This window comes from Aptenodytes patagonicus, chromosome 16 (assembly GCF_965638725.1).
Source record: "Aptenodytes patagonicus chromosome 16, bAptPat1.pri.cur, whole genome shotgun sequence".
Lineage (NCBI taxonomy): Eukaryota > Metazoa > Chordata > Aves > Sphenisciformes > Spheniscidae > Aptenodytes > Aptenodytes patagonicus.
The window spans coordinates 3,950,715-3,974,460 of NC_134964.1; the positions used below are offsets into that span (position 1 = coordinate 3,950,715).

Consider the following 23,746-nt stretch of genomic DNA (forward strand, 5'->3'; position numbering starts at 1 on the left):
GACACCTACATCTGTGGGGAGAACAATTATCTCCATTTATTTTGTTTCATATACATCCATATTTTGAATTTTAATACAAAAGAAAAAAATTAGAATCTGACAAATGTTTACAAACAAGATACCTTCAAATAGATTTTACTCATTTCAGTCTGGTGCAGAGTAAATGACAAATTGTACTGTTATATTCAAGGCAACAGAGTCTGTAGTCCATGACCACTTAGCCCAACTTTTATGCAAGCTTAATTGTTTTTATCTACCATGAATGATAAACTCATTGTTGATTCCCAGTTCTGTGTGTGCACATGTGTACATAGCAGCTCCTTTCATAGAAAGAAAAGACATCTAGAGGTCTTCTTGTACTCTTACCTACAGGAATCATGTTAAGATACAGAATGGATTACATGTAACCGGGGCTGGATTTTATAAGAAAAAATAATTAGCTGACAAATGAGGGCAGCAATAAAAAAGCGTCTTTTTTGCAACAATAAATAAATACAGTCAAAGTTTTCTGTGTGGACTTTAAACCAGCTTCTTCACTGAAGAACAGACGTGGCATTTCCATGGAGTTAAACGTGACCCCATTTACTGTATCTTTTTTCTTGCTCTCTTTCTCTCTCTCCTTCAACAAAACAAAGTTTTCCTGCTTCTGCCACAATAGTACAACAATTTGATCTTGACAAGAAAGTGGTGCTGCTGATTTTTATTTCTTTGTCCTTTGGACAAAATAAGCCAAGAATATAATTTGACTGTTGTGACCAATAAAAACGCAGTTTACATCAAGTCTCGTCAGGATAACCTGACTAAAAACATCTGGCTTCTTAATTAAAAATTTTCAGACAACCAGATTCTTGCTCGTGTGTTAGGTTAACACGCTGAACTCTAAGAAGCTGTAGACTGCAGTTTGTTGTTATGGGACCTGCAGAATACAGAAGAAAGTGAAGAATTAAGCACCCTTCGTTTTGGAGAACACAGTTGCCGCAAGGTGTTGCCAAGGGTAAGTCACAACGAGGGAATTACCACCATGCTGCTTCCATTTATTTTTTTCCCCTTCAGAAAAAAGAACACTTAAAATAATTCTCTGAGTTTTAAGCACATTTTTTCCTACCGTATACAAATATTTCAGTACTTGTAAAATGCAGTGTGTCACTGGAATATTCCAAAATGCCTGAAATCAGTTTTACTCTCATATTTACATAATAGTAGTCCATCAAAAGGAAAGCAAAAAGACATTTTTAATTGTGAATATTTATAATAAGGTATACTTTGCTTAAATTTATTCAAGAAGCCTTTGGATTAACTTAATAGAAAAAACTGAACAGGCATGGTAAAATCACATTTTTGCTAATCAGAGTTCAGCAAAACTCCTCTTTGACATTCACAGTTTTATTAGTGACTGAAAATAAAACAATAAAATACATGGTTTCCAAGATGAATTTTTCATTTTTCTCAATACAGTATTCGAGGAACGGGACAATTTTTTTGTTAATACAGTTATGTTTACCAGCATGACTGCTGGTAACAAAAACCCAACAACATTTACTTTTTAGACAAATGATCTGGATTTTTAGGGCAGTTTAATGTCATCGAATTGTACAATAAAAGAAAGTGACCCCAACATCCAGTTCTGATTCCAGTTAAAAAGTTCAGACTAAAGATATCACAATCTGCAAGAAAAGAAAGAACATGGATGGTATAAATGAAAAACAATAACAAATAAGATGCAGCAATGAAATTAGTGTGCAAGCAGTGAATGCTGGATAACCAGCTAAAGCAAGATGACAGAAACATGAGTTGAAAACTACCTGCTAAAAATCTTTAATACAGTATTAAACTGGAAAGAAAAATGCTGGACTAATTCATTTGGTCTCATCCCTTTTCTTATCAATCCTACTCTCGTTGCCCACAGAAAATCAGACAGCTTCCACAACAACGGATATAAAGTGAAGCTTCCAATTTAGTTAATTGCAAATGGATACAATCCTGCATTAAGATCTTAGACTAGCAGTCTGTTGCAGTTTTGACCGTTACAGGCAGATGGACAAAGTTAACTACTACACATATACAATTTCTGAGTAATGCTGAAAGGCATCCAGCACTTGTAACTCGGTTACAGTTGGCTTATGTTGGAATACAGCAGTGATACAGGAGAAATCTGTACACTCCATTGGTGTTTCGAGTAAGCTGGTTTTAGGAACAGCTGTACGAAATGCCACGTTATAATTTGACTAGTGCCATGCAACTCCCATGTACGTGCTACTAGACAGAATAGGCAAGCAACAGAAAAATTTGTAGTAGAGTTGCATATTCTTTTTCAGGAATGTCTACGTTAGGGAAATATTCTACATCGATTCTTCTAGAGAAAAACATTTAAAAAGAAAGTTTAATTTTAAATAGTAAATTTTGAATTGTGTTTAGTTTTCCATATCCTATTTTAAACCTTACTTACTCCCTCTGTTTCAAATATGGCAAGTTATAAAAAGATGAGAGAAGTAGTAAAAAATAAAAGTATTTTAATTTCTTTCGTGGGATTATAAGCTTCATGGAAGGACTGTCTCTTTCTAGCATCTGAAAAGTATTTACTGCACAGCAGAACATTATCAGAACTCAGAACACAGTATTTGTCCTGATCAGAAATAATTCTCATGAAGTTTTCTGCAGCAATGACTTAAAAGTGTCATTCAAATTTTCTACATTGATGATACTGCCCAAATTTGCATTTTGAAGAAAAACTACAAAGTAACCTCCACAAAATCATATTTAAGCCTTAATTTTGACAGAAAATGACAGCTGGCTGTTATAGAACAGTTTTTTTTTTTTTTCCCCCCCCTTTAAAAGAAAAGCAGTTGTCCAGGAAAGTGCACGGAGAGGCAAATCCCTGTATGGATGCAAGGTAAGCTTCTAAAAGCATTAAGCAGACTTGAGGGGACAACAGAACACCTATGATTAGGAACACTTTAGCTTACCTGCTTGCCTTAAATCCTTTTAGTTTCTGTACAAAGAATGATTCAAGAACTTCTGCACATTGGTAAAAAGGGGAGTCACTTGGATTGTAGTAACGACAGTTATCAAAAATTTTGGTCATATCTGCCACAAACTCCGTGACCTTTTTGTAGTAACGTTTCAGTATTCTTTCTTCCATGGTGGCAAGGTCTTTAAAGAAACCAAAGATTATTAAAATGAGACATTTTCATCCTCAACAGAAGTTCACACTGTCAGACTGTGGGAAACAAATCCTATCTAGGTTAGTTGCTTTTCCAAGAATGCTGGTTGTGAGGTGGTGACACCAGTAGGTCTCCTTCAGAATAAACAGTTATGCGTGAATATGTTGTGTGCAGCTAAATTAAAATGCAAATACCAAAGTGACCTTGGAAAACCTGGGTCTTTGCAGGAAGCTATTTGCTTTTTCTGAACAAATTAAGGGGAAAAAAAAAGTGTCAGACGATCTGGATTCAGTTATTTGTACTTTATTTTCTTTACAGCCCTCACTGAGACCAAGAGTCATATGTGTACATCTAACAGCTATCTAAACCTTCTGATTATTTTTTATTTGAATTCATGACTTGCTTTGAACGCATTACCAATTTTCACGGGCATATGCACATTACCACATGGCACAGATGAAAGATTTCAAGTGCAGGATCATGCAAAATGCTAGCGCTCTCATTCTTACCGACTAGACACATTAATGAGACTGGCATGGTGAAGTAGAGCAGTTAACTGTCCTTTTTTAATGCAAATGTAAATTAAAAAGAGGGAGAGGAATGAGAACTGCCAATTATAAATACAGCTGTCTAAATGTATAGCGGCACTTTTAGCTGGAAAAACGATGACCTGCCCTTGGAAAATGCCCTTAAACTGCTTGCTTTGAAATGCCAGTAATGCCAGAATGTGTGAAAACAAACACAGATGGGCCTGGATTACCTAGTGTATTTTACATATATATATTTACTTCTGTACTTACAAGTGTATTTTCCTGCTAGTTAAGTCAGAAAGAGCTAAACGCACTTATTTACCTCATTCAATCATTATATGCTTAATTATATTATTATTTGAGCTTTCCATATAAACCGTAACCCATCAATTATGGAATAGGAGTTATTTAGCATTTTCATAACAGCACAATCAAAAAACTTTGGAACAGAAAAGGGCACAATTTCTAAGCAAAATATTATTTTCAGTCAACATACTACAATTTTGCCAAGATACTAACTTTAACTTTCCTATTTCTAGGATCAGTAAAGAGTAGGTGGGAAAACTCAAATGATACACTAGCTCTCATTTAGACATATGAAAAGGTAGTGGTTCAATAACTGGAAGGGAAGAAACAACATTTAGCAACACCATTTCTTGCAGGAGGTTGATTTTCCTAAGAGTTTCACATTCATGTGTTGATCTAGCTTATGCCTAGCTAACTGGTAAGGTCAAGTAAGATCAGATTAAAACACTGTAAAGCTGCAGCATCTCCTCTTCCACTTTCCCCCACGTACACATTTGAAATGATTCTTGTTCACATAGTGTTAAAGACAAATTACATAATACAAAGTTTAGTATACTATCAAGTCAGATGAAGATAATTCTAAACTCCATCTTAAGTTGCATGTCACACTTAACTGTATTAGCACCACTTCCTCCTCAAACTCTAGAGTACATACCCCACGCTTTGTAGGAGGAACCAATGCACAAAGACAGAAAAAAACGCAAGCAAAGCAAAACATAGCAAAATTGTCCTCTTTAAGTAAATTTTAAAAAAAGTAAAGTAGTTTGAAAACAAGAATTCTGTCCTACTGCTGCACCAAATTTCACATTTTATACATTAGACCAACAGCGTACGAGTCAGCCTAGAAGTAGATATACTAACCCTCGTGAACTTCTAAATATATCAATGAGCAATCACCCTGCCTCAGTTTGCCTGACTGCAAAAACTGTGTATTCTGCAAAACATATCTTTAAGATCCCTGGATAGAGGTGGTCAGCAGGTAATGAATTTGATATTCAAACCCCCAAATTCATTCACTCACTCATGCTATTGCTCAGAAACACTTACCCATTGGCTCTTTAATAACACCATAATAATCTGGTGCATCATTGGGATCTACTGGTTCTAAGAATGGCCATGCCATCTTGTGAGCCTGTCAGGAAAACACAATTACAAAGAAAAATTAATTTAAATTAGCCCTATTTAGTAGCTAAACATTTTCATTATACTTTTATCTGTTGGGGTCTAGAATTGAACTTAAGGAAGAAGTGCAGTGTTACATGAAAAGGTAACTAGTTTTCTCATCTAATGACTGTCTAAAGTGTTAAACCTCAATGTCAATGACCGAGTAGTTGGGTCTTCAAAACAGGAAACAATGTGAAATTCAGACATAACAGGATACTGCGCTAAACAGGCTGCATCGAAAAGCATGTAATGAATTTACTAAGAGTGCTTGGTACTTCACACCTAGAAATGGGCCACTGTTTTCACTTTCAAGTACTCTAGAATTAATTTGTTTTCATAAATGTCTGTAAAATGTAGAACAATGCGAAATATTACTCTTTGAGGATTTCTGTTACCACACAATTATTTTATCAAAATTCTTGAAATTTCTTTACAGAAACTGTATTTGGGAGTGACAGATAAACCAGAAATATACTATAACAGACAGTGATGTAATTCTTATTATCAGGATGCCATCATTTACATGCTGATAACGACTTTCTGTGAGAAGACTATTGAAGTCTAATAACTCTGAGATTAAAGTACAGAAGTGTACATCAGAAGTCATAGAAAACTAATCTGAGAACAGATCATTGCACCTTCTACATCCTGTGCAGTTAGGCTACCGCTCTGCCTTTTGGTATTCTACGTAAACCTGCTTCCTTTAAAAGCCTTCCACTGAAGAGATTGTTTAGTTTCACTAACTTAGCAGCAGTGATATACTAATTATTGTAAATATCCCTCAGCACAATAATGCCAATCAAGTTTGCAGCTGACAAAGCATTTCTCACCAAAAAAAAAAAAGCTTTGCTATTTCCTTTTAAAAAAAGTCTCAAACAACTGGAAGAGAAATCAAAACCTACACCAAGACCCACTAGATACGTCCTATAAAGTGCTCCACTTAGCTGCGGTCCTTGTTCTCACCTGTAAGGAACGTAGTACTCTTCTTAAACCTTCATAATCTTTATCAGTTAGTGGACTGAGTACAGTCATGGCATCTTCTGTGGACTGACATTGTGGACACACATATTCATCAATGAGATCCGCCTCACTTTGTAAAATGCCAACACAGCGCCCATGATACCAGTTCTGACATCGGTCGCAGCCAATGTAAAATCTGCAAGATCCCAAAAAATTTAGTGACTTGATCTATTTAATTTAAAGGTTACTTTTAAATTCATAAACCTGCAATCCCCTGCACACAAGCAGATATTTGGCATGATTAAATACAACAGTGTAATGTGATATTTCAGACTGACAAATTCTGATTACACTATTCAAACTGCTTTTGTATTTACAAACAGGCTAAATTACAGACCATTTCAAAATTAGTTCCTAAATTTTATACTAGGCACTTTCAAGCAATCAAGGTTTCAAAAACCATTCGTCTGCTTTAGAGTTGAAAAGAGCAGTGTAAGGCCAGAAGTCTCACCCAACCAGTACTCTAAAACAATTCAAGATACGTTTTGCGCAAACTGGACTACGGCTAGGGCTCTTGTTTCACTCCATACAAACATTTTTCATATGGAAGCTTCAGTCTTGTAGTTGAATACAGAAGGGGTATTCTAAGACACAAAGCCTTACAGTAAAAGATACCAGCTATATACCCCCCATGCTAGAATTATGCTTTCTATCCAGATCAGACTAAAGCACAAAAAATCCACTAAATACTACATTTGTCTTTTAATCTTTCTAACCATCCCTTGTTAAAAAAATAATTTAAAAAAAAAAGCAATCCCAATTTAAAGTACATGGTGTTGTTTTTTAAAAAACAAAACAAACAAACAAAAACCCAACACATTTTGACCACCCTGAAAACTTCACTTTTCCTCAACATTTACTGTATAGAAACGTTTTGGAGAGGAAGACAATTACTGAAAAGCAATTTGTATTACGAATGAATAGAACATATGCAGAATAACTTCTTTTTTCTTTGTAAGGAACAGGTAACCACAGTCAGAGCAGTTTGCTACCTAAACATTAAATAAGAGGTTCTTATCAGAACTCACTGTGACTCATCATAAGGTGTTCTGCAGATACAGTACAATTCCTCACTGCTGCCCTCTTGTGCCCGTTTACAATCATTACAGATGTACACATCCATTTTCTTAGCCTCCTTTTCTGTGATGCCAACACATTCTCCATGATACCAGTTAGTACAAAGATCACAGCCAATATAGAACCTAAAAGTATTCACAATGAAAATGACAATGTAATTGTCATTTCAAATGGCATGGCACTTTTCCCTGCATTTCCCTCTGATGCACTTTCTTGCTGGCCTACTTTCTTCAATTTTCTGTCTCAGTTTCCCTGCTTCCTAGCATTCTATCCTTACAAACTAACATCTCATGCTGCAGCTATACTGTCAGTAAGGTCACTTGGGTCAATTTTAAATTGACAGTTCATTAAAATGCACATCAATATGTAACCAGACTTTGACAAAACTGGGCTAAAAATGTATGTCTCCAATGTGTGTGTGAAAAACTGTAAAAGGCACAAAAAGACAAGGCCAAAGAAAAAGATTTACATTTTCAAAACCGTAGCTCAAAAGCCACTGAAATGTTTCCTTAAGATTTGAAAATGTAGGTCTCAGTTAATTTAAAAAACAAAAGCAAAGCGCAAACACCAACTAGGAGTTACAAGTATACTACGAAGAACATGCATACCAGCCATGTGTAGAATACATATTGGTATAACATGATACGAAAGAAAATTGGGTCAGGACATGGTTGTCGTAATTTTAATTTTTTTGGGGGGTGGGAGGGTGGGGGCACTGAAAAACAGATATTAAACTACTCAAAATTGCAACAAATTGGAAAGTGGACCATTCTTCAGAGAATAATGTCTACTCTCAGACACAGCTATGTGACGGAACCAGATATGGTATGACACAAAGTGAAGGGAACCAGGTACAGAATCATGTGAATGGGACCTTGCACAGAATGATGTGACAAAACTGTAAAATATTATGCAAGGATGTTTGACATTTTGTGCATGGATATCTCAAAACATACCTATGACTAGTGACAATCAACCAGATGGGCGAAGTTACACATCCATTCTCTCTGCCTAAGCAAAAGCAAGCCGACTCAGAACCTCAACCTTCCTAGATTTCGGAGACCACCAACCACCCGCCATGTGCTGCTGCATGAAGTACTGCCATCCCAGCCTGTCAGTCTGCCAGCACCATCCACTGGACACTACACACTAGCAACAGGACAGTAACTAGCACATGCTCCACAAAACAAGCATCTCTAATTTCTTAGGCCTCTGCATATATCCTGGATACTCAGATCCTGCCTTTTCTCTTAATTTTCAGTCAGACAAATCCTAAAAAAAAAAAAATAATAAAAAAAAAAAATTGCACAACCCAACCTTCCATAAAGAATGGACAGATATAGCTCCTTCTGACAACCATCAACAACGATTCAGCCTGTGTCCTCTTCCCAAGAGGGACTGTGTCTGTTTGCTCCTGGTGATCTGGAAGTACATTTATGTCTACATATAGATGCTAAACCTTGCCACTAGAATGTGGAATAGGCGTCACGTTATGCTTTAACAAGTAAGTTGGAATCTAAGTAGGAATCTTAGAAGGATACCCTTACTGACCATCCTCGAAAACAGTATGAGCAAGTCCCTACAACCCTGGAGTATCACAAATGAGAACTGAGCATAAAAGATTTGCAATAAAATACACAATGCAGAATGACTTTTGAGGATTTACTACATACTAAAAAATGCATAGGGTATTCATAATATACCACAAATTAGCTTTTCAAGCAGCACATCTCTCTTTTCTGAAATAGAAAAGAGACACCAGCACAAAGAGGAGTATCTGATGCCTATATATATATATGCAAATAAAAAAAAGTTTACCCAAAAACTGTTTTAAGACTTGACTAATCCCTTTCCAAATAGTGAAAGGATAATGTAGTTCAACAGTACAGTCATCATTTGTAAGAACATAAAATTTAGAATTCACAAAAAGCAAAGCAGCAGAACTGAATCATATTGCTAAGGATACTACTAAGTTATTAACATTTTATTTTCTTCAAGTTTTATTCTGTGGATTTAAGCACAGTTCTCGATTCAGGCTACCAAAATTCACTCTATGACTACTTTTTTCATTGGCTTACTCAAATGTCCACTGGAGTCAACAGAGGAAGTTATTCTGACAATCAAATCCTTTTGCTCGCAGAATTTGTTCATCTCATCTCATTTTTGTGACAGTTCTATCGCTTACTAACAACAGAAGCAGTAACACACAGACCTTTTTGTTTGGTATCACAACAAAATGAGAACAGGGTATCCTCCTAAGTTTAGTGGATGACAGAAAACCTAACACAACATTCTTCAAGTGAGATAGGTGACATCCCTTAGAAGTCATAGTGAATTAACAACCGGGGCATCAGAAGTCTGCTATTTCTACAGTGATGGCAGCACAGAGAGCAGTCCAATTTCCCACACTGATGTAATGGTGTAATGGTCAGAACTACTGAACAACCGAGGCGAAAAAACCCCAAAGACCTCAACTTCATTTAAAAAAAAAAAAAAATTAAAAAAATAAAAGGCTAGAAGGAACCTCAAGAGATCCTCTAGTCCTGGCCCTAAATTTGAAATGAAGAACCATTACTGGAGTGAAACCACTACTCCACCTCGATGGTTTCTTTCTGTTATCGGTATTTAAACCACCACCAAATGACACCAATTAATACTTTTTGGTATTGTCACTTGTTGAGCAGATACATACTCACTTGGAATTGGTCTGAAGTCAAATTTATTTTACATACATCTCTACACAGCTATCAGATGTTAACCATTACTAACTACTGATGTTAGTCACTTCTAGCTTAAGCAGGAACGCATAACACTATCCCCCTGCAATCCACTGAATCTTCCACTCCACCACTTACTAAATTTCTTCACAAACTTTGTACGTAGTGTAAATATTTTTCCTCATTCACAGTCAGAATCAAACTACAGAGAACTGCAGTTTTCACTTTGTCAAATGCTTACATATTCATTTTTTATCAACCCTGGGATGTAAATTATAACACATGGAAACCGTTTCTACCTGAAACATTGTCCAAAGTGAACTGCAGTCCAGCAACTTGGAACCCCCTTTACTGGCTATTGACTTACAAAAAAAAAGTAATTTATTGGAAGACGGTACCAAAGCTATTTCTAAAGAACATCAGCTACTCGTTCACAAGAAACTGCTCAAACCAAATTGTCACTTGCTTCCGAGGCAGAGGCAAAACGGCAAAAGAAAGAGTAACAGAGCGGAGGAAAAAAAAGAAAAGAGTATGTGCATGTGAGACAGAAAGGTCATACAATGGAAACATGCAAACAGGTAAAAATATAAATCACGTACATTAATAGTATAAATCAAGTATGTTAATAGTTTTGTAACTGCTAGTGGAAAACAGAGACTTTATTCTTTATACCTTAGTGATCACTGCAGTAACACCTGATACTATATCTCCAATTCTAGAACTACCTTGCACTAACAGCTAAATACTAAACCTAAAGCTAAGAATACACAGTAAAAGGCTACGGCATTCACTACTCACTTAGACTCATCATAAGGCGTTTTACAGATGCAGTAAAGCTTTGTGTCCTTCTTTGTTTCCTTTGAGGTAGTAGAAATCATTTTCTTTTTCTTGGACTTGGAAGCTGACGAATCTTTCTCCTCATCTCGCTTTCTCTTCTGGGAGGATACGGGCATTGGGACTGTGGTGGAGGAGGAGGTGACGCTGGCTGCATGTTGCTGTGGTGGTGGTGGTGGCAGTGGTGGCGGTGGTGGTGGTGGTGCAGCAGCTGCAGCTGCGGCTGCAGCAGCTGCAGCGGCAGCAGCAGCTGCCTGGGCTTTTTCTTTTTCTTTCTTAATTTTAGTCAAGTCTTTCTTTAGCTCCTCCTGAAGTATATTAAATGAATAAATAGAGAGGAAGGCACTTCATATGATTATTCCAGGACAGGATTAAAATCCAGACATAAGTCCCCATGCTTAACCAAAAGAAAACAATTAAAGCCATTTAAATATGCAAAGTTTTTAACGTGCTTAACCTACAATTCACATAACATTAAGGGATGACACTCTTGGCCTACTATGACCCACTGGCCTGTAATTGATCAGAAGCCATTTCAGGAAACAAGGTAATTTCAGTCCAGATGTCAAACAAGAAGCATAAAAAGGACATATACTAGCTTCGCAGAGATCCATGCATCCACAACCAGAACTACTTCCTGTATCTTTCCTTAAAATCTCACTGAGCAAACAGATAAATTAAAGATTAACACAGAAATGTTCTCCCCAGCTTAAAATCAATTAGTCTTTGAGAATAACTGTCCTTACCTGCACTTCAATTTGTAGATCTTTGTCCAGAAGTGCTCTTTTTTTCAGTATTTCAGCTTTCAGCTGTTCTTTATGCTTGAAAAGCAGAGCTGAGAGCTTAGTAGCATTCTGTTTACTACGCTTCTGTTCTACACTCTCTTCTCGCTTTCGTTTCTTAGCTGCCTGTTTTTCTTCTTTGTCTATCTTATCCAGAATATATTTCATCACTTGGTTGCACACAATCATTCTGGGGAAGAAATAAAGAAAAAGTACATTGTGCTGAGCTGCCTATTTCATCCCAGTGGAGAATGCAGAATCATTTAAACTCTCCAGTCTCTGCAAGTTGCAAGCTAAATTACTACATTTCTTAAGACGTACAAGGGAAATTTAGTAACACACATTGCTCCCACTCATAGTTATTTACTAGAACACCACTGGGAGAGATCAAGTCCCTAGTTAGGCTCAAGAGGGCCAGTCCCAATTTCATTTAACTGGTCTGAGTACTAACCATTCCTCCCCTTCCCCTATAAAACTGCTAACAAAGCTTGGGCTTTAGTACAATGAGAGGTATTTTCACTCAATTCAGTTTCCACAAACATGTTTGAAAGAGCTGGATTTCGTTTATTCTGATGTAGGATGAAAGCAAATTGGAAGCCTGTAACTTCTTCTAAAACATACATTTCCACCCTCCAGTGACCACCAAATATTACTAAGTTTTTGTGTTTTGGCATAAGGACTGACAAATATTTTTCAGTGTATAGAATTCACTAAAAACCAGTTCCCAATTTCTTCACTAATGAGAACTCAGGATTAATTTTTCATCTGCTTGCTGCACATTCAACTATAAATCTCTTTTCCTGCTCACTTGTTCTGCAATTGTCATTTATTTAGCTTTATATTTCAATTAGAAAACAAACGTATTTTGGTTCTTCTGAATTTACTTTTCCCTTCCCATTCTATTTCAAACCCACTAGAAAACTAAATGCTTCTTGTTGCCAGAGTGACCATGAAAAATAACTCCCGTTGACATATGAGCTGAAAGCAAACAACAAAATAGCAATGGCCGGGACAAGGAGCTTCTACTAACTCTGTAGTCTTAGGCTCAGACACACTGTCTTTTGATACCATCTGTATTTTGATCACATATGTAATATGCTAGCTGTTTTGTATGGCTATACAATTTTGTTTACTTTGCTCTTCTTACCTGCACTACAGCTACTCGGTTTAGTCTGTTTTTTCACCAGGTAAGATTTTTGGAGAAGAAAAAAATATCAGTGAGAAGGAAAGACAGCTGTACCATGAATCAAGCTAGCTAGAACTCTTTTTTTTTAATTGGACTTCTGTCAGCCTAAATACCAGTTTGGCTGTCTGGTGCCATTAAATGAAGAGTATATGACAATACCTCTTATCCTTTATGCCATTATCAACATTAAGCGAGCAGCACCTAGTGATACTGCTGTAACCAACTAAGCTTGTACTCTGATTTGATGATCAAACTTTTATAAAAAACACTATTCTTTTTCTTACTATCTGACAACACACACTTGTGATTATCCAATTGAAGCAACTGCATGAGTGAAAAGGAGTCAAAATAACCCCAAGACAAATGACAAATGCTCCAAATTTGTGTTTAGCAGCTTCAAGCATAAAATCGAGTTTGTTGAATAGCACTATCTTCCAACTCTTCAGTTCCTTCTGTAGAGTGGGAGGTACCATGGACAAGAATGGAAATAAACTGCCATTACAAAGGACAAACAAAAACCAGGCTTTTCTGCAACAGAACCATTAATTCTCCATTCAGTGCTCCTTTAAGGATGGCTTTTACCTTGAAATTTAAAAACTGCGGCTAGCTCCAAGCACATGCAATACAACATTTCACTTTAAAAACATATAATCAAAAAATTGAGAATATACAAGATTCAATTACTTAAAGTTAAGAACATCATTATGAAAGTTACTTTTGAGTGTTACTTTAACCAATTTTAAAATAGAAAAATTTCTTTATGCAGGTTTTTACAAACCAATGTTTTATCATACCACCATTAAAAGATGTTATAAATGTAAAACTTTCACATCTAAAGATGCACTATGATGCATATTCACCTCTGATTTTCTTCCCTCTCAGCTGGAGTCAGTGTCTTCTTCTGTTTCAAGTGTTCTATGACAGCATTCTGTTTCATAACCACCTGCAGGATGATACAGAATCCAAAATAAAATATGAAAACTTTAGCCAGTATTTCACAATATTACTGGGAGAACCAGGACATTTCCTAAGTTAAAGAAGAAGTTAAAGTGTTATTTATTTCAGTAAGTGACAAACTAAAACTGATTTTATCAGGGGGGCAGTGCTTGTTTAAAGCAATTATTTGAAAATTGAAAATTAAATTGAAAATTAACACCACCTCCACTGCCCACATAGAGTAGGATATTTTGCTTATGTCGAGTTTAAACCTAGGGACTAAATGTAAATTGACAGTATTTCTTCAGTGACTGGTTGTTTTATTTTAAAAAATGGTAAGAGTCTATTTTATATATGTTTTTTTTAAGCCCCGCAGCCATCCAACAGCATTACATTTCAGATACCTCTTTGAAACCTCAGTTTCCTATAGCAGGCAATGAAAGTACTGTACATGTGTTCTGAACATCAGCTCTCCTATCTATAACCTATCTGTCCTGAACTGAGAATAAAGATATATTGTCCCAGCAGCTAGTGGTAAGTTGAATCAAGGTGCCAGAAGACTGCGAACATGGTACAATTGACTTGAGGTGCTGAATTAACTTAGAGTATTTAATTAAATTGCCAAAAGCAATCGTGCACTAACTTTGAAAGAATCAAATTAACTGCCTATCAAATGTATTAACATTGTTAACAAGAACAGGCATTTAAAATGAGATTTGTTTCATTAATTAAGTTTTAATTTCCTTCTGTTAACTTTACCTGTTTCTGGATAATGTCACTTTGATTAGAAGCCTGAAGGGTGTGCTCACGTTTAATTTCTATCTGTTGCTGCTTTTTCTTCTGTTGCTGCTCCCTGAGCTGCTGAACTCTCTGCAGCTGCTCCTGAACACTAGCTGCTTGAACTGTTACCACATTCTGAATCTGGTGAGCCTGTACTGGGCTAGTTTGTTGGATCTGAATAGGTAACTGAAGCTTGATCTGCTGGGGCACACTGCCTTGTTGGGCTTGTATCTGAGCCACAACATGTGACTGAAGCTGAGAGAGAACTTGGACTTGTTGCTGAAGCTGAGGCACTGTAATAACTTTTGTTGGAGGCTGCTGAAGTTGCAGCTGAGGACGAGTTGGGGATTGCACAGGAACCTGATTTAAACTTTGAGTAGTTGGAAGGGTTGAGACTGAAGTCTGAACCTGAGGTTGTGATTGCTGCAGCTGAGCTTGAATTTGTATGGGAGCATGGGGCTGCATCTGAATCTGTTGTTGGGTTGTAGTCTGCACCTGAGCTGGTTGCTGAGGCTGCACTTGGGACTGGCCTTGTGGAAGGATTGCAGTCTGCGGCTGACTCTGGACTTGCACTGGAGATTGCCCTTGAGCCTGGGTCTGTGCTGGAGACTGAACTGGAGATTTAGATGACTGTGCGTCAGGTATGACTGGAGAGTCAACGGATGCTGGAGTCTGAGATTCAGGCTGGGTCTGAGTTTCAGGCTGAAGTGCTGGCTGAGGTGCCTGTGGCTGGGCCAGCAGCACAGGCTGAGTACTCTGATTCTGCACCTGAGGCTGGGCTTGCTGCTGACTCTGAGGCTGTGGTTGAATTGGCGGCAGCACTGATGTTGGCTGTGCCTGTAGAGCTTGCTTCTGTTCCCCTGTAGCTGTGAAGGACAAAACCCAATTATTCCATTCATTTCAAATGGCATGTCTATAAGCCTTACTAATTTGAAACTTTCAGAACTACTGTAAAGCCCTATGCAGAAATTCAAGAGACTTATAAGCTTATAATACACTTCCAACAAATTTACTGTAATAACAGACCATCTCCAACTGCATAAAAACTCCCATGCAACTGAAATTGAAGAGTTTTTTTCTGCTGAACAGAACAATGCTTACCTGAGGTTGAAGTAGAAACTGTTGTTGTAGTTGTGCTAGCTGTAGTAGCAGCTGCTGGCAGTGGGGTGAAGAGAAATCTCTGAATTGTACCATTTGGCATAGCTGCTTGCATAAGCTGTTGTCCTGGACCAGGTATTACAGTCACACCCTGAGGGATTAATTGTAATTGACCAGTAGTTTGACCTTGTCCCTGAATTACCACAGTTAATCCTTGACTACCACCCTAAAAAAAGGAAGAAAAAAAAAGGTTAATATTGATGTATTAGTGATATATTTCTTAGACAGACTTCGCTGAAAATCAGAAAAATTAGGGGTTTGGATTTCAGAATTCAATACTTTTACCACATACCATATTCCTAAAATCCAAAACTAGCATCTGAGATCATGAAATACTAAAATACTTTTTCAACAATTCTATCATCAACAGATTACTGGGTTGGAATTAGTTACACATATTTTCATCCAAATATAGACAAGAACTCTAGACAGAAAGCAGCTACAATGGAACATCTTTGTTCCTAGAGTTTACAAGCAATACAGAGCATGGATAATTTTAGACACACTATTAATTACTTTCTCAAGAATCCCAACAGTTTGTGTAAGTGTTCTCTGCACTGAAAACATTTCCTAACCGCATATCAGATCCTACCCAGCTCTGAGCTTTCATGACCGACTGTTCAGTCTGTAACGTATTGTGAATTTCTGTTGCTTAAGCTAACACTTAGACAGCTAATGACATCACTCTCAACTCACTGACGGAGAAGGTAGGGTATTGTCCCAACACCTAGATGCAGAACTCCACATTTTGTGAACCCATAGAACAGAATAAGGTCCCTACAAAAATCCTTCTGAGTCTTTTGGTGCGGAAATGAACTGAGTCTTGTTCCACATTAAAAATCTTATCTGGCAACAAGCAGCCTGTACATTACAATCATTTACATATATTATTTATAATTGGAAGAATAGCTATTGTGGTAACTCACAGAAGTCTATTTTTACCCTATGCTTGACTCTAAATTCATTTTTTGCCAACAGACCTTCATGATCTGAGCAGAAGCTGCAAGAACTTTTTCCTCCTCCAGTTCCAGATACTGTAATTTTTCCTCTGAGACTCTGGATAACATGAATGAAAACTAAATCTTCACACAAAATCAAAAAACAAGGAACGAACGTTATGTTCTGAAGGTCTACAAAATAGGCCATACAAAATAATTATGTCCCTTACTGCTATTAATGCAAAGACTTTTTTCCATACTGCTAAACTTTCCTGATGCTAGTTACATTACTGGGGAATACAATAGGAAGAGCTATTTAAAACGTAACATATACTATCTAAGCTTCTTTCAGTCTGTAATTATGCTATCAGTCATCCTAAATGAAGGCTGAAACATAGATTTATGAGCAGATACACTACACTGCTGAAATCCAAAGGCTTGATAAGATGTATCGTAAGTATTAGCACATTTTCATGCCCAGAGGCTGTAAAATATTTTACCTGTCCTTGTGTTAGTTGCGTGAGTTGGGCCATAGTAAGTTTCACTTGTCCCTGCTGAGGGCGAGGGGGCTGCGACGTGGGTTGTGGCTGTATTTGCTGAGGTGGTGTTCCAGGACTTGTGACGGTCTTCTGTCCAGCACTGGAAGAAGCTGTGCTAGTACTAGAAACTGCTGTTGAGACAGGCTGACCCCTGATTATCTGAGTCACCACTTGCTGTGTCTGACCTGTGAAAGAATGATTTGTGATAAGAAACACATTTCCAACATTTTAACCATTAGCACAGCAAACCTCCGAGTCACAATAACCCATAATAGTGTATAATCAGACAAGTGAAGCAAAAACTGCAGTTCGCACATAAATTTTCTTTACAAACCATTTGTCTATGTGGTTGACTGAAAAATGTCTGCAAAATGTCTTCTATTTTAATTCAATTCACATACTTACGGAGTACTTCAAACACTTAGCTTGCCTTAAAAAAAAAAAAAAAAGGCTTTCTCAATGCACAATTATTCTAAACTTTTTTGTTTGTTTTCGAATGAACAGACTTAAAATAAGTACTACGTTTCCCAGTGTCAACGATGAGCAACACCGACAAAGCCCGCAACCAGCACATTCAAAAGCCAGAAGAGGCACTTGTTAGAAGTCAAGCATCAAAATGAGGTATTTTTGCACTGGGACATATGATACAGAAAGTATTTATGAAGAAACAAACCATGGATTTCACACTGGAAATTTAAATATTAAAATGAACCTACTGGCTGGAAGAATACCTTGTTGCACCACTAGAGGTGTTCGAATGATGGTCTTTCCAAGTGTTGACTGCTGAAGTGGTGTCCTTATTACTGTCATGCCAGGGCGGAGTGGTGTCCCTTGCACTACCTACATACACCAAAATGGAGAGTGTAGGTAAACTTGTGAAAGAAGCCGCTGGGATATGTCCTGAAGTTGGTTGTTTTGTTTTTGTTTTTTTTTTTTTTAATATAGTAAGAAATGACAAGATGCAAGCAGATCCAGTATTTTTTCATCTATGCCCACACCGCTAAGGGTTACCAAGCTCTAAACTATTAATTTTTCCAACTGGAGGGAACTGTTGTACCTCCTTGGAATAAAGGTTCCATAAACACTATTGCTGAGATGAGCCAAAAACATTGAAAAGTGACTAGACAGAACTTTTAATATCTGCCAATAACTTAAAATATATACACCCACATTTTTTTTCATTAAATAATCAGAAAGTCTTACTTGTGAAGTGCTTGTTGTTCCTAACGTCCCTGTGGTATTTGGCCTAATGGTTACAGTTGCTGTCCTTGGCTGGAATGAAGTAAATGTTTGACTTGCACCTGTAGTTGATGGAATGATACCCAATACCTTTTGCTGAACTTGAACAACACCTAATTAAAGAAAAATTGAGAATTCATTAATGACATAATTGCCAGCAAAAGAAGTAAATGCAACTCCAGGGTAGCATTTAGAAATCAGTCTCCAGGTTTCTAGAACACCTTTTGAGTCTTTCAACATTTCTTGGGAGAACCTTTATCATATTGTAAAAAGAAGCAGCATTATATGTTGTTGATAGTCCAACTACATTTTAAGTTAAGAAATAGGTATTTTAGAAAAGATTAAGGAAAGAGTGAATCTTCATAAAGATCAGTTTGATGGTAACTGCAAATAAGTCCTTGCATTGACACGGTGCCACAAATTAGTATTATACAACCATTAAAAGCTATAATCTGATTAATTTAAAATGTAGGAGACCAGTTTAAACACCTTTCACCTACAAGCTTGTGGTGCTGAAGAAAACGGGTAATGCTTTTCCTGCCACCTAAGAAATTTCAATACAAAACTAGTAGCCTTCATGATTTCCTCAGATGCCAAGTATAATGGAGACCGAGACTTGAGCTTTTCTGTTCAATATACATTCACAAATCTCAAAGTATTAGTTGTCTTCTTGAAGCAAGAAGAAAAAACGCTAATCTTAGTTTGGAGCCAAGCTCTTGCTCATCAGTGAAGAGCAGATGCAGGCATTAATAACTAAGAACAGCAGCTTTTTTTTTTTGTGAAGAAAGTTGTTTTGTTGACATATAATTTAGATAATGAAAAAAAAGCATGCTTCATTCCACATTATTAAAAATAAAGCTTCTAATTTTGCACTATGAAATGTAGACTAATTTATAGGCAAAAAACTTGCATTTTTCCCCTACAGACACAAATAGGCAATACAGGGGGAACAAGCTCTAGAAACTTGCATGTATACAAATGTTTTTTCCCCCTTCAAGTCACAGTTTACTTCACTGGGAAAATAGTGTCAATGGAGAATTAATCAGCAAGCTGGCATACATTTTTAATTCAGTTCCCTTTCCCCTACCTCCTTGAGTTGATGGCACATTGACGGCAACAATCTTGCTGTTTGCAGGGAGTGGCAGCTTAGTTATCACTTTCCCTGCCATCGTTACTGGACTGCCTGAGATCTGGAAGGTCTGCCCTGTGCTGGCAATGGTTGTGGCTGAAGTGGCAGCTGTGCTAGTGGCTATTGAGGTACACAGAACAGTCAGTTTTAGAGCAGAATAATTAGTCAATGAAATGACCATTTTCAAGTATGAAACAGCAAACTACAGGATTATTTTTACAATCATTTTTGAATGCGTCATACTTTCTTTGGTAAAGATTCTTTTTTTGGAAACAGTACTTTACAGCATAGAATGCTTTCATTATCAATGATTACTAGTACAACAACTGTCAGTAATAAATGAGACAGGTCAGAAATAAGACTACCTAGCAAGTCTGAACAAAGAAAAATTAGACAGGTATTATCTCAGAAGTATCCTGCTGACTTAGCAAGAGAGTTAAGAGCAAAGATAACAAGAAATGTAATAATGCTATATATTCTGGAAAAGATGTAGGGGCTGTGCTGGAGTTCATCCTATTTACATGTTCTTTCCATGATTAATGGCTACTTACCTGTTGAAGATTGGCCTTGTTTAACCCAAGTAGCAAAAGTCTGATGGAAATTCTTGTTCTGTTGGAATGTTACTGTAGCTGGAGAACCCACTTTTGTAGTAAGTACTACTTTGGTTCCAGTGGGGACTGGGCCCGCTAAAGGGCCTACCACAACTTTCTGTGCCGTTGAGACAGTAGTTGCAGTGCTGCTGGCTGTAGTGACTGCGGGGGCCACACCTGCTGCAGGTATCTGCTTCTGCTGTTCCAGCCGTTTCTACAGAATTTAGAAAAAAATTAAACGAAGGGATAATTAGCATTTTCAGATTTTGTAAAATAAATGTTGTCTCTTCCCTGTATTGAAAAATGAAGGACTCTGGTAGGTTTTTAGTTCAAGTTGTAAAGGATTGAAGAATAGGCTGCTTGCGTACCCTGTAGTACAAGACTCCTTGACCTGCAGAACTACAACTCTGCTGATAGTACACAGCCAGAAATTTTCCTTTATAGCATCTTTAAAATCTTCAGCTTATGTTAATTTCACTGCACATATTACTTTAAAGAAAACTTATTAATTAGCCTCAGATTAATCTGAAAGGTTAAAAAAACTTTGAAAAATATCCATCTATATTTGGCTTTGACCATGTGCATACAGCCTGCATCTATGTCAGTAAGCAGTACACCATCATGAACAGAGTTTATTACTATCATTCTTAAGTTTAGAGCTGCCTGCACTGAGATCCTGCCAGTTACAGGAAAAAAAAATAATAAAAAGACTGTATCATTCTGCTTCACCATTAAGAATGTAATTTTTAAAATTATTCTTTTAACTGTAAATCCAGTTTGCAGCTTGCTTAAAAAAAATAGGTTCAAAATCCCTTGCCTTACCCAGCAACCTTCTGTGCTCTAACTGTCAAGAAGGTACATTTAATTTAGAGAGCCACTTTGTGAAGGGACAGTATCAGTAAGCTCTTTTAAAAATTCCAACTAATCTAACATTCTTCCCTATGTTACTGGAATTATATCTCTATTTATTAATTTACATTTCAGTGTTTGGCTAGCATTATATTGCAGTAATGCCCACAAATCAGAAATACTCATTCACTAGTAATGTGTTTTCTTCAGGGAAGATGAAATGATAAAGGAGTAAATTGGAAAAAAGCACAATTCTTAATAACGTATGTAAAACACCAACATGGGATTGGGTTTCCCAATGTTAATTGCATACATTTCTATATACATACACACATCTATACATACGTATCTATCTATCTGTATAAAAAAAATTATCAATGGGTTTCATTCAGCCAACTTAAGATAGGATAAAATCAAAAGATTCAATTTGATTGAAGCATGAAGAACAAACGCAGTTGTCTTCCCTAGTCAGCTATATGCCAAGGCAGCTTTCCATTACACCACAGAACACTGTTGACCTTACCTGAAGATTGGTGCTTCTCAGCCTTCTTTTAAAATGAAAACAAATGAAACCTTCTTAAAGTGTTATAAATTAGGTGAAAAAAAAAAACGGAATTCAAAACAAATCTTTGCCTTACCCCTGTTACAAAATAACAAATGTACACAGTAGGAGCAGCATTGTTTGATGGCTTAGTTTGCACAGGAGGTGGAAAGTATTTTTAAAATGGTGTAAGACAGGGATAAACTTTGTTTCCCATATTCTAATGCATGTGGACTACCAGTGCATAGTTGGTGACAGGTGGGACTACCAATAGCTCCCCCACCTGCTGGGCAGCCAATCGTTGGTGTTTTAGTTGAGCCTCCAATTGGGCCTTGAATTCCTCTGCCTTCTTCTGTTCACTAACCTTAGCCTGTTGTTCGACTGCCTGTGCCTTTTCCTTCTCCACCCTGCCAAAGACACAACCAAAAGTAAGTTATACCACCACATAAAATCCAACCATCAAACTGGATTTCATTTTATCCAGTTTAATTGCTCTTATAAGAACAAATGTCAAGACTGAAGATCACTGAAAAACTCATCATGGCTTTAAAAGTATTTTGAAATAAACCTGAAGTTGCATGCAACAACCCTGAAATATTCTGATGCTAAACTATTGCAACACCTTACAGGAAACCATTAATCAAAACTGGAATTTATAATTACACCCAAGACTGCAAACAATCTATATCATACCATTAATTTAAAACAATTCTTTCCAAGAGACTCAAAAATGTTGTTCCAACTCTAAGCATGCAATACTGAAAACATTCATTTTATGACTTGAATATTCTCAGGCTGAGTTTACCTTTACTTTACTTGTACACATTCATTTTCTTTGTATTAGAGAAGTATTTAAATACATGCTGTTTAAAGCCATGCCGAAAGTAGGCTAAAGCCTTTCCATGCATTATAGTAATAGCCTTTTAGCATACCACAGTGATTAGTTCATAAGCATGGAAAAATTAATATAATATTAGTTCTAACAAATCTGTAAGATCTGCATAAATTAGTTTTGGTACCAGCAAATAGTTTAGCTTTACAACTTTAAGCTTGACTATCATTACCAAAAGACACAGTAAAAATGCAACTCAGATCCACTTTTACAGATTGTAGCTACCAAGTTTGTGTTCTCTAGTGGGAACTTCTATGTAACATACACACACAAATTAGAACTGCTTCCTTTAAAAGCTCATTTGAGTTCGTTTACCTTTCAGCAAATGCCCTGATCTCCCATAGTTCCAATTCCTCCTCTGCTACCCAAGTTTCAATTATAACAGGGCCTGTTTGCTTGGGTGTTTCTGGCCTTTTTGGCCTTAGTGCACTTGATCGCAGTCCCTTCCTCTGGGGTGTTGGAGTTTCTTTAGAGAACAGTCAAAACACACACATTAAGCTCAATCATAAAACAAAATTAAAGTGTAAACCAAGATTTAGTGTCTCTTTCAGTCTCATTTTATAAACAGGAAGGCCTTTCAGCTTCAGATAAATCGCATTGGTTTGTTAAATGCGTCGTTTGTTTCAAATAGGCAAATGAATAGTTCATGTCAAGCTATATTTGCTCCCCTGATGGTCTGAATTAACATAAAGATCCAGTTACCTTAATTTCTGTAGGAGCTTATGGGAAGGGGGGAAAAAAAAAAATGTATAAACAAACATACCTTTCGGAGCCTCTGGCACACCAATGGGACAAATAATTTTTCTTATGCAGTACTCTGACCGGATTCCATATGGACCAACATCTCTTCGCTTGATTATTTCTGTTGTTGTAATTTCAGTTTCAGATGTTTCTACAACAAATTAGTCCCAATACATTAATAACAGAAAACAAAAAGCTAAGTCTCCAATCAACCCAACATACTCAAGGTAAAGAAACAGCAGCTAGTACAAACTGTTGACTAAAAAAATTCAAATGCCGTAGCTAACATCAAGCCTTTACAGAAATGCTTGGAATGAGTGCAATACTCAAACTTAATAGTAAGAGCTTTTGCATTAAGAAATCCAGAAATTTAAATAAATAATACCTGTACGTGTAGTTCCTCCCCCAGGTGGAGCTTTTGCTGCCATATCATCCCATTTGAGACATGCCCACAATAACCGCAACATAAGGCTCACTCCAGCCAATGATTTTACTGTTTGAAGTCGGTACCTAACAATAGAGTATTAATTATATTTTAAAATCAAAATGTATTTAAAATACCCAACCAAACCAATGGGACAAAGGTTTCCCATTCTACCTTTATTGAACAATATAGAAAATGATTGAATAATAAATA

At 36.8% G+C, this 23,746-nt stretch overlaps 1 protein-coding gene across 11 annotated transcripts in view; it reads right to left on the bottom strand.

Annotated features, from left to right (window-relative positions):
- Positions 1-12: 12 nt before the first annotated feature.
- The window catches only part of BPTF (bromodomain PHD finger transcription factor), a 57,279-nt gene continuing 33,545 nt past the window's right edge, over positions 13-23,746 (bottom strand). For 3 of the 11 annotated variants that reach the window (XM_076353445.1, XM_076353441.1, XM_076353440.1), the window contains 19 exons: positions 23,495-23,619; positions 23,132-23,260; positions 22,684-22,834; positions 21,760-21,883; positions 20,048-20,300; positions 19,455-19,616; positions 18,332-18,480; positions 17,845-17,968; positions 17,090-17,313; positions 15,595-15,817; positions 14,473-15,359; positions 13,638-13,720; positions 11,556-11,781; positions 10,774-11,117; positions 7,210-7,383; positions 6,125-6,317; positions 5,045-5,129; positions 2,964-3,150; positions 13-916 (listed from right to left, as the gene is read on the bottom strand). In XM_076353445.1, coding sequence (XP_076209560.1) covers positions 880-916; positions 2,964-3,150; positions 5,045-5,129; positions 6,125-6,317; positions 7,210-7,383; positions 10,774-11,117; positions 11,556-11,781; positions 13,638-13,720; positions 14,473-15,359; positions 15,595-15,817; positions 17,090-17,313; positions 17,845-17,968; positions 18,332-18,480; positions 19,455-19,616; positions 20,048-20,300; positions 21,760-21,883; positions 22,684-22,834; positions 23,132-23,260; positions 23,495-23,619 — 3,880 coding nt within the window. In that variant the 3' untranslated portion in view covers positions 13-879. Of the gene's footprint in view, positions 1,665-2,959; positions 3,151-5,044; positions 5,130-6,124; positions 6,318-7,209; positions 7,384-10,773; positions 11,118-11,555; positions 11,782-13,637; positions 13,721-14,472; positions 15,360-15,594; positions 15,818-17,089; positions 17,314-17,844; positions 17,969-18,331; positions 18,481-19,454; positions 19,617-20,047; positions 20,301-21,759; positions 21,884-22,683; positions 22,835-23,131; positions 23,261-23,494; positions 23,620-23,746 lie in introns of those variants that run through there. The other 8 variants (XM_076353443.1, XM_076353442.1, XM_076353444.1 and 5 more) reach the window with 8 other exon arrangements.